This window comes from Atractosteus spatula, chromosome 8, assembly GCF_055471065.1.
Source record: "Atractosteus spatula isolate fAtrSpa1 chromosome 8, fAtrSpa1.hap1, whole genome shotgun sequence".
In the NCBI taxonomy this organism is placed as follows: domain Eukaryota; kingdom Metazoa; phylum Chordata; class Actinopteri; order Semionotiformes; family Lepisosteidae; genus Atractosteus; species Atractosteus spatula.
Genome location: NC_142713.1, coordinates 26,038,267 through 26,054,887, shown reverse-complemented (window position 1 = coordinate 26,054,887; position 16,621 = coordinate 26,038,267). Strand labels below are relative to the sequence as shown.

Sequence of the window (16,621 nt, the reverse complement as noted above, 5' to 3'; positions counted from 1 at the left end):
TAATCCTTCTATTTTGTCATGATCTGAAAACTTGAATTTACAAAATAATTCTCAAAGACGGTTTTCCAAACTCATACATCAGAAAGACCACCGAAACCAAAATTATTCTGCAGTGAGGATCACACATTCTCCCTTCTCTTAACGACAGACTACTGTTCTTTTAAATTTTCTCCATTCATTGGAAGTTTCATTTCACACCTCTCTGCACCCATTCTGACTTCACACCTCTTGATTGGCCTCTCTTTCTGTCCCCTGCTCCCGCCTCTCACTCCTCCTCTCTCCCAGCCTTTGTTCTCCCACTACTTTACCTTTGCCTACTGCCCTGTCTCTCTCACACCTGAAGAAGGCTCCACGGCCGAAACGTTGTGTTCTCTTTCTTCTTTTTTTCAGCATGGAATAAACCTATTACTTGTTCCTTTGCACATTACAAGTATGTTAAAATTGTATAATGTAAGGGCCTCATTTAAAACCCTGTGTACAATTTTGGTCATCACATTACAGAAAAGATATCACTACAATGGAACCACTGCAGACAAGAAGTTGTTAAGTAAGCAAGACAGTAGGATTGTTGTTGGAAGGTAAAGGTTTTCTTGGAGTTAAACTCCTAGTCATCAACATACTCAGTTACATGAATATCAACATCATTTTTAACAACTTACCCATCTTCTCAACAGTTAAATACAATGTTTCGGCCTTCACACACCTGAAGAAGGCTCCACGGCCGAAACGTTGTGTTCTCTTTCTTCTTTTTTTCAGCATGGAATAAACCTATTACTTGTTCCTTTGCAGCCTACGCATGCTGACGCAGCTACCCACCTGAACTACTAAATACAATTGTCGCTTTTGTCCTTGACAAAGAAATTACCTGTTCTAATAAGGCAATATGCACAACCTGCCTTTTGTCTGCAGGTACATACAGTGCCCTCCAGAATTATTGGCACCCTTGGTAAAGATGAGCAAAAAAGGCTATGAAAAATGTCTTTGTTGTTTATCAGCTTGATATAATGAATGGGAATATATGTCAATTAAATTTGGTTCATAGGAATTTTTAGGGGTGCCAATAATTGTGACACATGTTTTTGAGAAAAATGTTTATTGTTTTATAAGGATTTTTTTCTTTGAATAATTTTACCTCACTGAAAGGTTAGATTTCTCTCATATTTTCAGTGTAAGATCAAGCTGATAAACAAAATTTTTTTCATAGTCTTTTTTTGCTGATCTTTATCAAGGGTGCCAATATTTCTGGAGGGCACTGTAATCTTTTTCTTGGCATTGTTTAATTCTGGCCTACAGAAGACTTTTTTAAAACGTGTCTGGTTTAACTATACTGTATATATCATAACTTGTTAAACATGGTGCACTACATACAGTACTGTGGCTTGTGCATTTGGGAGGAGTATGCACACTGTGGCTAACCAAGGGAATTTTGAGGGCTACCTGTGATTGAGTCTTTACTGCACAGAATTACCAAAATGATGCACTGCGTCCGCCTGACAGCTCATTCCAAAGCTGCTCTTTGATATATTGCTGTGAAATTCGTCACAGAAAGCCTGCACAGTGCAGGACAAAGGCTTAATGGCAGCCGAGCCTATCTGACACGCAGTAAACCATCTCAGAAATGTAAAGCTTGCATCTGTTTTGAAGCCAAAGAGTTCAATCCATATGGAGGGAGTGCTGGTTGCCCAGGAACAATACAAACAAATGCCTCTTCTGGCTGATCCGCCCTGCTGTGGGATATGTGTTTGACATGCCTAAGGCCTTCTAACAAAAAAAAGCAAAAAATAAACAACTAAGGAATATCAAAGTCTAATCAGCTACTTATTTCCCATGTGTCCCTCACAACAAATTAGCAAGTTTTTTAGTCTGCAATGTGACTTGGATCCAGCAAGTACTGTATATCCTTGTGGCATTCCCAAAAGTGACAGTTCTCAACTTTCAGCTCATGCAGCTCCGCTCTATGTTAACAGGAGGCCTACAGGCTACCCTCATACAGATCAAATTGGTCCCTGCTGCATCGTTTGTGTGCAATACAAATCAATAAAAACAATGGCTTCCAAATCTGGTCAAATGTTCCCATCATTCTAAACAAAGCTGTTTTATTTTTGTTGTTTATGAAGGCGTATCCTCAAGGCTAACCCACAAACTACTTTCATATGAAATATGAAATCAAGACCCACTGACAATTTCAGTCATTGTGAATATTATATCCGCTTTCAGGACCCAGGGGTTAGGTTCAAAGTCCTCTCTGTGGTAGAATGTAATATGTACCATTCCCACACACAAAAGCGAAAGACCTCATGGTCTTACCATGACTGTAGCTGATCCCTGGGCTGAGAGAACTGCTGGATGGCTGGTCTTTGGTCTGAGCATGAAGCCCTTCCTTCCCCTGCTTTTGGCTCATCTTCCCAGGAGTCAAAGGCGGAGCGTCATCACCAGGCATTAAGGCAGCTGAGGGAGAAAGCAAAAATCACATTTTGGAGTTGCAGGAGACACATAACAGTGCTGTGAAGAAAGACTTTTTTAAAATCCATCTTTTAGTGAACAATCCTAAAAATCCTAAAAAAATAAAAAATAGGACACTTTAATCTACTCTCTTTCTGAATTTCTGTTTCAAATCAATAACAATTGTGCACATACTGCCCTCTCGTGTCACAAAAATGCAGTGCATCCAATTTAAACAGAATTCTACCAAAGCTTTATGACATGATATTTTTCTCAATAGAAAAGCCTATGGCATTGATAACAAATCATACATTTATTCTAGCCCTAGCTCTAGTAAGATAAAAATAAAATGACTTGCTTCAACATGTCATACAGACATAAGTCCAATTGTAATTTTCTAGTGAAGACCTCGGTGATTATGATCCTTCAAAGATCAATTTCTTTTCTATTTACAGTATCTGGCCCATGTGCCATTTACCAGAAATCTCAGTACATTTAAAAATATATATTCTTTAACAAAAATCTGAGCAAACAGGTTAGGAAAGACAGACTACCTGTATGATAAGAGTTTTGTTCAATGGTGTGAGTACATGTCTGTACAAATCTGTAATCTTGACATCTCTAACACTGCATCACACAAATTCACAGGACTTACATTATATAGGATTAATTATTCTAAAGGCAAAACATGACTGAATTTTACTGAAGTTCTGAAGATTCCTGCATTCTATTTATATCGATGGGAATATCTTCAGACACCTCAAGTGCACACTGCCACCATAAAAAAAAAGATCTTTGGCAGAAAACTTGTGTACTGTGTAACAAACCATCAAAAGCAGTACTATTATCAGTGATAAACATCATTAGAAAACAACAAAAACTCCTTCTCCTAACTAGGTCGTTCTTTACTTTTAACATGCCTTGAAGAATTTGCTGTTCCCTGTTATTGCATGTTTTTTTGCCTGAGAACACAAAGCACTCTGAGGAGGTTCATCAAGGATATTCTGGTTTACTGAGTTTCTGTGCTGTCAGGTAAATTGAAGGAAAGTATGATAACTATGCTAAAAGGTTCTTTTATCACATACAGCATTTGATGCTAAGAATTCTCTATCCCCTCATGAAAAGCGTGTTTCTGGACAACAAAGAGAACATGTTCATGCCTAATGAACCACGTGGGGACTGTGTGACATTTTAGTTAACCTGCAAAGCTGTCCAGAGGTGGCAAGCACATGCCTTTTGTTCACAAACTGCTGAAGAAACAGGAGTCCTTGAGAAAATGGCAAATGGCCCATGGCCACGGTGTTAAAAAAGCCGCTCATCTCGCTTAGCGCTGGAATCTGTGGAGCTGTCTGCATTAGTCTCTGCCAGAGCACATGCTGAAAAAAACATGTTGCGAAACTACCATTCACAGAGTTGCACTGTTAAAACGCCCACTTCTCTAGGGTGTCGATGCATAAGAGATACATATAAAATGTCAGCCCAATTAGGGCATCAATGTCATCATTTAATATTTAATTAATCAATCTGCTTCTTCATAAATACATATGACAGTTATGTCTTCTGTTGTATCACTGCTAGCCAATACATACTGTACATCTCTTAACTCTAACAGACCCCCAACCCCCCCTCTCACACACACACACAAACACAGACATAAACACTGGCGTTTCTGGAAATGGAATTGGGAGTGTCTGACTCTAGGCTCTGCTTTGAATACAAGGTCATGTTCCATTTGTTTATATCCGCCACAGAAACATTTATTTACAGGCAGGACCTTTTGAGGACTTCACTGCTTTACTAATTGAACATTTCTATTTATACCTCACAATATTTCTCCAGATGTGTTCCAAGCAGCTAGGCTCAATTCATCCTTGGTGATAAAACCTGACAAAAGCACAATTGAATCGGTGTTATTCTGGGACTTGTACCTAAGTGGCCTTTACGAAATAAGCAGTTAGTCAAAGACAACCACTGGGAATTGGAAACTGGGCCTCAGAATAAACATGAACATATACAACGTCAGTGTGAAGTATAAACATCTCTCAGAAAGGCCGGGTGAGCAGGAACACAGAGCGCTTCATTCACTGAAAGAACTGCCACAAACAGGCAGGAGGCCGGTCCCTGCTGCTGCTGTGTCATTACAGATAAATAGAAACAGTCAGAGAACAAACGGTGGAAATCTGACCTAATTAACTAAATCAGGAGACACTTGTACACTTCACAACACTAATTTAAATCATTCCTGGAAGCTGTCAGATGTCAATACACGCCCAGACAGAAGACATCTTTCCCTAGTTATTGCCAGGCAAGCCTTTGGTGCCATAAAAACCTATAGAGAATCTACCCCAGTTTAAACACAACAGGGGAAAATGCTACAGCATGAAGACTTGAAAAGAGGTAATCAAAACTACAACTAGGAACCTAAATCTTTATTAAGGGAATCACAAAAGTATAAAATTAACAAAAATAATAAAAATAAAGTATAAAATAAAAAGAAAAAAACGATAAATTGGGTGGCAAGGGGTGCAGAGGTTAGCATTGCTGCCTCAAAGCCCTGAGGCTAGGGTTTCAGTTCCAGACTGGTACTATTAGTGTGGAGTCTGTATGTTCTCGACAGGCTCAGCATGGGTTCCCTCTGGGTGCTCCAGTTTCCGCCCACAGTCCAAAGACATACTAGTAATTTCTAGGAAAATTGGGCCTAGGTGTCAGTGTCCGTGTGTCTATGAGGGCCATGTTTATGGACTGGCGTTCCATCCAGGGTGTACCCAGCCTTGCATGTGTTGAATGGTGTGATAGGCTTCAGCTTCCTTGCTATCCTGAATTGGGTGAAGAGGTTAGAAAATATATGGATGGAGAACACTAAATTGTAGATTTTCATTCTTTCAATGGAGGAAGATAATGAAATACAGCAAGCGGCAAGCATTAAGCAGATAATTACGCATACACTGAATTCTCCATGTACTCTTTGTTTGGCTTCCAGCTTTTATGAATTGCATATGGAGATCTCCTTCTGTTTTTGTTTACTCTCATGAACATGAAAAGAGCACAGGGACAAGACGCTACTGATACTCCACTTGGTGAGTGCTCATCAAATGCATAAAAAATAAGATTAAAAAAAGGGATTCTGTTCAAACATAATACAGTAGATGAAGTGGGAAAACAGGAACTCTTGAGTTCAAACTGTAGATCTAGCATCAACACTCCAAAGGAGATGTGACCCAAATCAGAAACTACTCACATACAGTAGCCACAGACATTAAGCCAAACACTCAATGCAAGCACCTAGTGAAACAATATACAGTTGTGAGGAAAAGTTTGTGAACCCTTTGGAATTATCTGGATTTCTTCGTGAATGGCTCCTAAATTGTGATGTGATCTTCATCTAAGTCATAATAATAAATAAAGGCAGTCTTTTTTAACAAACAACACACACAACATTTTACATTGCCATATCTTTATTGAACAAATGGTTTAAACAATCAAGGTCATTGGTGGAAAAAGTATGTGAACCTCTAGATAATGACATCTTGAAAAGAGGGTAATTGGAGTCAATGAGTCAGGTGTTGCAATCAATTCAGGTGTGGGTTTGTCCTGCCCTGCCATATAAACAAATTACACAATTTGGGTTACTTGCTCTTTACAACAGAATTCTGTTGAAGTGCAATATGGCCCGATCAAAAGAGATTTCAGAGGACCTCAGAAGAAGAATTGTTGAGGCTCATAAGACTGGAATTTCTGAAGACTTGGGCCTCCATCAGTCCACAGTCAGGCAGATAGTTTACAACTGGAAGAAATTCAGTGCCGCGGCTACTCTCCCTAGGAGTGGGCATCCTACAAAGATCAGTGCAAGTGCACGCCGTACAATCCTCAACCAGGTGACAAAGAACCCTAGGGTGACAGCTAAGGATCAGCAGGCATCTCTTGCACTTGAGAATGTCTGTGTTCATGAGTCTAACATAAGAAAAACACTGAACAAGAGTGGTGTTCATGGGAGGTTACCACGGAGGAAACCACTGCTCTCCAAAAAAAACATTGCTGCCAGTTTCAAGTTTGCTAAAGACCACCTGGATGTTCCACAGCACTACTGAAACAATGTTCTGTGGACAGATGAGACAAAAATTAAACTTTTTGGTAAATGTACACAGCGTTATATCGGGAGAAAACAAAACACTGCATACCAACACCAAAATCTCATCCTAGCTGTGAAGCATGGTGGAGGGAGAATAAGGGTGTGGGGCTGCTTTGCTGCCTCAGGACCTGGACGGCTTGCAATCACTGAGGGACCAATGAATTCCAAGTTGTATCAGGAAATTCTACAGCAGAATGTCAGGGCGTCTGTCTGTGATCTAAAACTAAAAAAAAAGCTGGGTCATGCAACATCACAATGATCCAAAAGACAGGAGTAAATCAACAACAGAGGGGCTCAAACAGAAGAAATTCCGTATTTTAGAATGGCCAAGTCAGAGTCCTGACCCCCATCCCATTGAAATGCTGTGGCGTGATCTGAAGCAGGCCGTTCAAGCAAGACATCCCAAAAATCTACATGAACTGAAACAGTGTTGTACAGAGGAATGGGTCAAAATACCTCCTAACCACGGCACAGGTCTGATCAGCAGCTACAGAAAGCATTTGGTTGAGGTTATTACCAATAAAGAGGGTACCACTAGTTACTAAATATAAGGGTTCACATACTTTTTCCATGAATGACCTTGATTGTTTAAACCATTTGTTCAATCAAAATATGGCAATGTAAAATGTGTGTGTTGTTTGTTAAAAAAGACTGTCTTTATTATTATGACTTAGATAAAGATCAGATCACATTTTAGGAGCAATTCATGCAGAAATCCATATAATTCCTAAGGGTTCACAAACTTGTTCTCACAACTGTACAGTATATCTACAATAGAATTTGAAACTACTACACTTAAGTACATATGTCCCACTTTAAGGCCTATGTTTTTACAATAGATGTTAATATTTAACTTTTTTTGTTTATTTGTTAAGCAACTGTGCACCTTTTTGTTTACTTCTGTGGGGTGTGTTACAAAAGTACTTACCATAAAATGTTTATCTATCATATGGTTTATCTACCATAAAATGCATGAAATACTAGTATCAAAAGAAATTAACCACATGATGTTTTAGTTTTCATCCAAATAAAGTATTTGGATTTTGATGAAGTGATCATTCATTCTGACCACAGAAACATAAGAATGGTTACAAAGAAGACAAGGCCATTTGTCAAATCTACTCCAGCATCCACTGCTACATTCTAATGATACATTCCAGTGACTCTGCCTGTTGCATAAGCAATAAATTATTTCATTAAAGAAAGATTGGGCACAGGGGTTTGGGCCTGGTGCAAATCAAGACAGAAATACAAAGACAATCAGGTAGCTGCTGGAATTGGTTTCAGTGGACCAGTAGGTGGAACTCCTCTCTCTGGATTAGAATTTCCAAACACCAAAAGCCCCATATGGTAACTAGGAACACTGCAGTATATTTGTATTTCTACAAATTGATCATTAAATAATTAATATTCATATATTAGTTGATTTCTCTTATAAACAGTAGACATTGTAGACAGATATTGAAGTTGTCTTGCATGTTTGGTGTCAGAATAATTCTCCTTACCCTAGGAATGCTGTGTGACCAGGAAGGGTGTCTGTAGTGCCTTATAAATCATGCTGGGGCACATTCTTAAACCACTGTTTTAAGTGAGAGATTAAGCTCCAAAACCTTCAAAATAATCATTAAAAAGCAACACAGTATTTTGGGGAACAGATATACAGTATTTACTGCGCAAGTTCCATAAGGTAACATATTTGGCAACACACACTGTCTGAAGTTTCCAACTAACCTTTCTACTCAAAATGAGATTATATTGGACTTTTATCTGTACAGGAATGCAACAATAGTAGTGAAATGAGAAATAACAATGAAGAAAAATGGATATTGTTCTCTTGCACAGTCTCTGTATAGTGTAAGTGATGTTTTCAGAACTTTAGTATCGAACTGCGAAGTGATTTCTGGATATTTATCCTTAAAGAACTAACTTTGGATCATCAAAGTGATAAAATTCTTCAACCAAAAAAGCAAACCTTTTGGATGCACTATTACTTTTATTAAAAACTAAGAATCACAAGTTATGGACTTTCTGTTTTTGGAAAACACTGTTCTTTACTAATCACAGTAAAACAAAAAAACATGTTATTGATCATAGAATAAAGCAAAATGGCAAATGTTTCCCTATACACTGTAAAGCAGCATTTACGGTACTTAGAAGAAAGGGTTTAACACACTGAAGATCAAATCAGAACAAATCTGAAGTAAATGTATTACAATGCATCTGATCTTGTAACTGAGCACTGGATGATGGTGAAAGGTGACTAATAATATGAACTGTTCAACACACCAGAAGCAGATGTTAAAGATGTTGTACCCCTGAAGAACACAATAATTATACAAAATCTAGGCAAAACAATCCTTATGGAATTAAACAAGTATATGTCTCTTCTGCCTAATCTATGAGAATAATTACTGCTTCCACACTCTGCACTGAAAATTGACCTATTGACCAACACCTAGGACACTCCAGTGGCATGCATTTACAGTATGTACAGTATGGGAACTCCTGATTATTCCTTATTGAAGACTATTTGAAATTTAGACATTTGAAATGCCCACAACGCAATCAGCACACTGAAATGTTATCAGAAGTGCGCGCTTTAGCAAGACACCCAGGAAAAGGCTGGGTTTCAAAAAGCTAAGCCTGTGGCCTTTCAGAGAAATGTTATGCTTGCTTCCTCTTTTTGTTTCTGTTTCAAGCCAAAGAAAGGTCAAGCACTTACTTGATGTCCCAAGGTGGTCTCTGATCTCTCCATGATGCTGTTAGTGGGTTTATGGGGGGTTTTGGTGAAGGGGAGGCAGTCACAGGATCCAGCCAGTTGGGGTGGAACAGTTTTTGTTTGTGTGTTTGTTTGTTTTTAAAGCACCAAGCAGCAACGATAGCAGCAGCGGCGGCAGGAGAGGAAGAGAGAGGAAGAACAAAACAAGTTAGTCAGTGTTCGGTGCAAAGCATGCAAACTCATAATAAGAATCAAACAACACAAAAACAAGACCTGCCAAAAATAGTGGGTCATGCCGTTAGCCAAGCACTGCTATTTAAAGCAACACAAACTGGCCACATGTCAGCTTGCATTTTTGCTATGAAACATAGTAGACGGGATTAAGAAAGATTACATGAAAAGGATATAAAATGAGGTAGGGATTTCAGCACTGCATTCAGATCTACAGTACAGTACCTGGCTAAAAAAATGTTACGCACTTCTGCTTCTTAGCTACATGCTGTCTCAGATGTTGAAACACAGCGCACTTCCATCCTTTGAGGTATTTCTTAGATTTCTTATTACATTGCCAGACATGTTTCACAACGTTCCTTTTGTGTGTGTTCCTGAAGTTATTTTTAATTTTGTACCGATAAAATTAAGCCACAAAACTGTTTCTATCTACTCTTTCTCTCATGTTTCACTCCACACCGTGCTTTCTTCTTAATTCCTTTTGCAATTCTGCTGATTTCCTCCCCTGGTTGGTATTTCAGTCTGTTGAAACAAAAACTCTTAAAATCTGCTCGAAGGAGCTGGAAAAGAACTTGACCAAAACATATACCTGTACAGTCGAGTCTTTCAGGTTGTAACATATTAAAATAAAATACACGCTTCACCCTACAGCATCAACTAAGACACAACACTGAGCCTTAAAGGGGAACTGCAATGCTATATTTTTATATTTCAGGGTTTGAAAGAATTATCATTGATGATTAAATTTCAAACCACAATAACACAATTTTCATAATCAAAATAGATTAAATTTACAGGTATGTGCAACGCCATATTGCCATCATTGTATGCTTTTCAGAATGAGGCTACAAAACATCCGGTGAGGTGAAGTGGCCCTATTATATTGTAAACAAGTAGGCTTGTGAGTAATCCAACAGAAAAAATTGCTCTTAGCCATAAAACCATATTTTATGCACATCCTAACTTACAGTAGGTCTTAAAACATAATTATGATAAAAAGGGTCACTTAAATCGTGAATTTTTTTCATTGTTCTATAAAGTACTGATATCATCCTCTCACTGCGTCCTCTTTTATTGGTTGCTTTAAATGGGCCAAAAAGATTGGAATGGCAACTGGTCTGAGCACAAGTTTTGGTTCAGTATTTGAAGTGAAAATATATTTCATATTACAAACTGTCAGGCTTCAGAATCAAATCAATTTTGCAATACGATCAATTAATTATTCTGTTGCTGAGATTTAATGGCCGGTCTGAAAAACTGGGACTGCAGTTACCCTTTAACCGTAGCATAACTTTAATTTCATCAATGAGCAAACAACTAGAACACTTGAGCATCACTTAATGTCTTTACTACTCACATTTTCATTGCTCATTTTCCTTGAAAGGAACTGCACTCCCTTCTACATCCCATAAGATATACTGTATGTGCAGTATATTCCCACACACAAGTAAAAGTAATTGACAAAAAATGATTATTCAATTCAAGTTTTAATTCATTATTAAATGTAACTTTTCAGATACATCAGCCGAGCGCACCTTCTCAATAACAGTGACGACTTGAAAAAGCTACCCATTTACACAGCAGGGCATTTTTCAGGAGCAGTTTTAGTGAACTGCCTTGCTGATAAACATAATAGCAACATCCAATCCAGGATTTGAACCCACAACCTTCCACATCCAAGATACCATCACAATGATTCACATTATTCAGGCATTCCTCACACAGAGGGCTGTTTGAAAATGACAGGCCTTGTAACACGATACCAGTACCAACTAAACACCTCACATTCTTAGCTTTTACATCTTGTTACTATATATAATCTTTCAAAGGGAATACCTCCCTATCCTCAGGAGTAGGATACTGGAAGTAGGAGTAGGAGTGGAATACTGCCCATGGCAAGTCCCAGATAACCACTGCAAGAGATATGAGATGCCAGAACAAGGGCCGAGAACTTCCTTTTAGTTTTAGCTATGAATCCACATTTTTACAGGAACATACATTGTGAATTTTGTTTTCCAATTCAGCAGTCATCCCCGTTGTCCTAAATGATACTGAATTTTTTAGGGAAACTAAAGAGACATCTTCATTCCCGAAACACTTCCCTTATCATTTTATGACCAAAAATGATGCACACAGTAGTTGGATTTCTTTAGAAAAAATATTTGTTTGGTTGGTAAACCTTTGGTGAAGTAGGCATCAGTGCATTTTTTTTTTACTGATTAATAAACAGAACGCCAAATCCAGTCTGTTATTAAAGACACAGGAAGACTGCTTTCTAAGGGTCCACATTAAATTGAGTGTCTCTTAAACTGATCTTTAAAAGGCAACTGAAACAACCTAGGGTTATTTTTGTATAGTAATTATATTTGATTACGTATGCGGGTTTATACTGACTGGATTACTGAGCTCCTGTGTATCATTATTCGTAGAGAGTACAGTAATTATATTTATACACTCAAATCCCAAGAGGAACTGTATTCGATTTTGAATTTATCTCAGCATCAGAAAAAAACTCTGCTGTAAGTTTACCATAGAAGATTACAATACCAGTTTAGATATATTCATAAATGAATAAGATTCTTGTTACTCTAAATAATAGGACAAATGCAGCATGCAAAGTTAATTTGCTCTAATTACAAAATAAGAGGAAAAACGAACACAGAGCTGTTTCATTAAAACCTGTGTACTTTCCCATGCAGTATTTCTCGGACTTTAAAAGTCTTTTTCTTTTCGCTCTTTTTAGGAAGAACACTGATATTTGGACTCTCCTCATGCTGCCTGCCATACCCCTAAGTGGCAACACTTAATTCTGTTGTGCAGTATCGGATTTAGAGAAGTGATACATGCTAAACACTAGGCTATTACACACTCAAGACAGCAATTCATTTACAGTATACTGTGACAAATAAGAACCAATATTGCACACAAGACATCAGATCAAGCCTTTTATCAAAACCCATGCATTACTTACGTAAACTGTGGCCGGCATAGTTAAAGCCTTGCGTTCTCACCATTAGGTATTTTTCACTCTGACACCCTCAGTCACCTGCTCCAGCCTGCTCCCTTCCAGGCTTCACAGTGACACAGCACAGCACTACACTGTGTCTTTCTGCAGAACAGTAGAGGAATGATCTCTCTGAGGATCAGCTGTATTCAGTTCACAGGGAGGAAATGTCTGAGTATCCAGGTCAGTGTTAGAAGAGCGCTGTTTCATCCGGGGTGCCGTCTGGTCTGTGCATTCTGACATCAAGGAAGCGTTCCCCATGTCTGAACGGCACGCTGTGGCATGTACAAAACAGCACCGGCTTCAACTTTAAACCAGGCAACCACAGCACAGCATCCCCAGCCTGTAAGCTGCAGCCTTGCCAAGTGGAAAGTTCTGGAAGGCAGTAAAACATGCCACATGTGTCACACATGCCTGGCTCTCCGTGCCACTAACTGTACCATCTACAGATTAATGGAGGAGGAGGGAGGCCTTAAAAGTCATTATTCAAAATAATCATTACTCTCTTTTCATTACATTGTGAGAGTATTTCTTTGGGTTGCCTGCTGTGCATTCCTTTATTTTCTTAAGGATGAATGAAACATAAAAAAACATAAGAGCCATATAGTACCTCATGCAATTCTATTTATGAGTTATCTGAAGAAAGAGTGGCATATTGCATAAACAGTGAGTTGTTTCTCCCTCAAATCCAAGAAACGTGATACGAAAAATATTTCTAGGCTTGAGATGGATTCTACAGTATATGTTAACACCAAGTTATGAAGTCAAAACGTTGTAGAAGCAATTTATTACTTTCCCATTTCAGAGGGTAGGCCAAGGATCCTTAATGAAAATGAATATTCTGCAGTGTGACTTATACGTTATAAACTTTACGGGATTTTCTATATACCCCATAGGTGCCATATTTGCATTGGGTGCAGGCAGTGAGTAGCAATAACTGCATGGAGTATTTTCAAAATGGCACTCAGAGGGACACCGGAAGCAGGAATAATAATACCATGACAGACAAATATGCATATTTCTAACTACTTAAATACTTCGGCCTAAACCCTAAAAATCTACAAAACGGACATACATACCACAGTTTTTCTAGAAACTGAAATATAAGCATTAATACTGGGCACCTGGTAGCCATTCCACCAATATGTTGCTAGTAAGCAAACAGGATGAGATGATTTATGGCAAAAAATGCCAGTGAAAGAACATTAAGCATTTTCAAACCAGTACGGATCAACAGTGACAAACAAAATGTAATTTTAAATCTACTATTCATGGCCACAGTTCAGAATTCAGAATTTAGACTAAAGGCTTATAGATTATTTTTTCACCAAAGTTAAAGCAAACAAAATCCCTTCATGTGAAAGTAATAGTAAATGAATAAAAGAATAACCTGATAACTTTGAGACATCTATAGTGCATTACAAATCAAACGTTTTGGAATAGAAAACATAAATAACATAATTAACTATTATCATTTGCTGTGAAAGATTCTGAATAACAGGTTACCCCCTTAGTTTCTTGCTGTAGTCCTCACTTTTCGCATCTTTTTTTTTATCAAAGCCTCATGTATCTCACACTCACTCTAGTACCCTCCAAAGAGACAGATCACTCATTTACACTGAAAGGTAGTAAAACTTTAAAGCAGTTTCTTTTTTTCTTTTAAATCCTCTGTAAGGGACAGAGAAATATAAAGATTACTATGACAAGTGACAGCTTCAATGTGATTCGGAGTGATACTAAGATCCAACAAAGTGATATTTCAATGACAAGAGCTGATTTGACAGCTGAAAAAACTCTCTGTACAAAACAAATGGAACTCCTCACTCTCCTCTTGGAAATGATACTGTAAAAAGAATGACAAATACCATTCCAGAAGCAGTCCGGACTCTTCGTTGTTGAGGTCTTTGTTTTCTGCCTTCAGTTTTCGCTCTTGCCACCTTTGCACATGATCAATAACAGAAGTAGACTCTATTCCTACAGATCTGCACTTTCTAATCTTCTTACATCTACCAGCTATTGCTGAACTGCAACCTAGCAATGCTTCTGGCTCTTTTACTTTCATCCAGCAGATTAAGGGGGATGTCAACAGTAGGGAAACAATTACAGCAATCAAACCTTTCTACTCTCTGTACAAACCATAAAATAAACAGCAGACTGACAAAACTGATATTTGATTACATCTGGGTAAAAATAAAAATAACAGAATAGGTTTTAAGGTCATATCAGACAGGAAAATGGATGATGCAATTTGTGGTTTTCATATAAAACGTTATCAAGCCTATATTTCTGCTAATGATCTAAATAACATTTAAAGGAAGTACAGTATGAAGAGAAAACAAACAACCACCCTCACAGATGTACACTACAAAGCAATAACACTTGATAGGCCTCTCCTTAAGAAGCTTCTTAAGAGAAAAATAAATCTTTCAGATTAGGATCCACGTCTGTGTTAGTCTGCTTTGTACTAATGTGTCTCTTCTTATTTTATGTAAAAAAAGCATGACAGCAATGAACAGATGACTATTATTGTAAAAGAAAAGACAGCAAAAAAGATTGTGGATAAGTGGTAAGAACACTCCACAGGCACTACAAAATGCCGCGTATGGCACCACCTACCTCTGATTGAGGTGTGAAAACATATCCAAATAGAGAAACACTTCCTTCAGCATCCACATGATATCTAGCCACTGACAGATGTCTTTTAGCTTTTTTGCTAAATTGGGAATTAATCCTGCATCTCTCTAAACCATAAGTTTTTTCTTTTCAAAAGCTTATATTCTCTCATTCTAAATTACAGAAGGCACTGAATTTTTGAAGAGAGTTACTCTGGCTTGTCAGTCTTTTCAGTCTTTAGAAAAACTTGGTAATTTCAGACTTCTGAGAGCTTCTTGAAGAAAGCACGATTTGCTGTTACTTTTTTTTTCTGAAACTTTGATTAAAGGTCATTTAATGCTGTAATCTTCAATAGGACATGTGAAGTGTAACAATTTGTGCCAGTGCTTAGGAAGTAGTTAGGAAGAAATGGTATTTTGATCAATCAAAATATTAGTTTGTAGACATAAGTTTACATGGCCCATGAGTCCTTTATTGTATCATGAACTGCAAACAGGTGAAGAAGAGCTTTTAAATCTGCACATATACAGTTTTGGAGTTTAACACATTTTTGCATGTTACTGTATACTGTATATGGCTTCATTCATTGGAGATTGCATGCTTAGACAAAAACCCCTGTGAAATTCACATGAAAGCATCCAGCATTTATTTCTCTGTATTTTTTTGTTTTTATTTCAGGCAAAGGTGTAATACCTTCAGTATGACTCTCACCTTCACATATACTTTTAGTATATGAAATATGATTCAGCTTAAGCCATACAAAGACTAAAATACACCTGAGATCCACAGAGCTGAGGTTCTGTATAAGGCCCTTTCGTAACATTCATATGAAACTAAAAAAACAACAATAGGTACAGTTTCAGTGTGAGCGATGTTGGTTTAGTTGCTACGGTTGCTCACAATATTTGGAAGTGGGGTTTAGATGAAGATTGTGTACAATTCTCATGGTGACAATGTTTCTTCTACCATGTTTATGCAAAGACATGCCCCCAGTTAAATTAGAACAGTGACATTATCAAACAGGCACTGCAATTGGATAGAGGTAAAGAAAAACAAGGGACTCTGTGTATGGAAGACTGATATAGTAACATTACTAAGGTGTGTGTAAGTTATGCAGGTTCAGATAAGGTGCCAATAGAATCCTGGCTGAGGCTCTGACAGCATGTTCCTCATGGGCTGAACAAAAGAGACTGCTGTACTGGACTTGACCCCCAAGTCCCGGGTCTAAGGAAGACAAGATAGCACACATTAATGACAGAGTTTCTTCATTCTTTTGTCATAGGCTTACATGACCACAATTTTAATTGTAAACCATGTCTGTTTAGTTTCATAAAATGAATACTACACAGGCTAAATATCAAAGGGCATAAGCTTTTTTTAAAAAATGGTAGGAGCCTTATTAGTCAACACAGTTAGATTTCTATGAGATAATACAGCAATCTCATCTATTTAACAAGCGAATTGTGACAAAACTGCTCGGGAG

General features: G+C 37.9%; 1 protein-coding gene across 4 annotated transcripts in view; it reads right to left on the bottom strand.

The window, feature by feature from the left end:
* osbpl8 (oxysterol binding protein-like 8) overlaps positions 1–16,621 on the bottom strand; it is a 122,352-nt gene that overhangs the window by 51,501 nt on the left and 54,230 nt on the right. For 2 of the 4 annotated variants that reach the window (XM_088923323.1, XM_088923326.1), the window contains exons 3-4: positions 9,294–9,330; positions 2,308–2,448 (exon numbers count right to left, since the gene is read on the bottom strand). In XM_088923323.1, coding sequence (XP_088779449.1) covers positions 2,308–2,448; positions 9,294–9,330 — 178 coding nt within the window. Of the gene's footprint in view, positions 1–2,307; positions 2,449–9,293; positions 9,331–12,492; positions 12,792–16,621 lie in introns of those variants that run through there. The other 2 variants (XM_088923324.1, XM_088923328.1) reach the window with 2 other exon arrangements.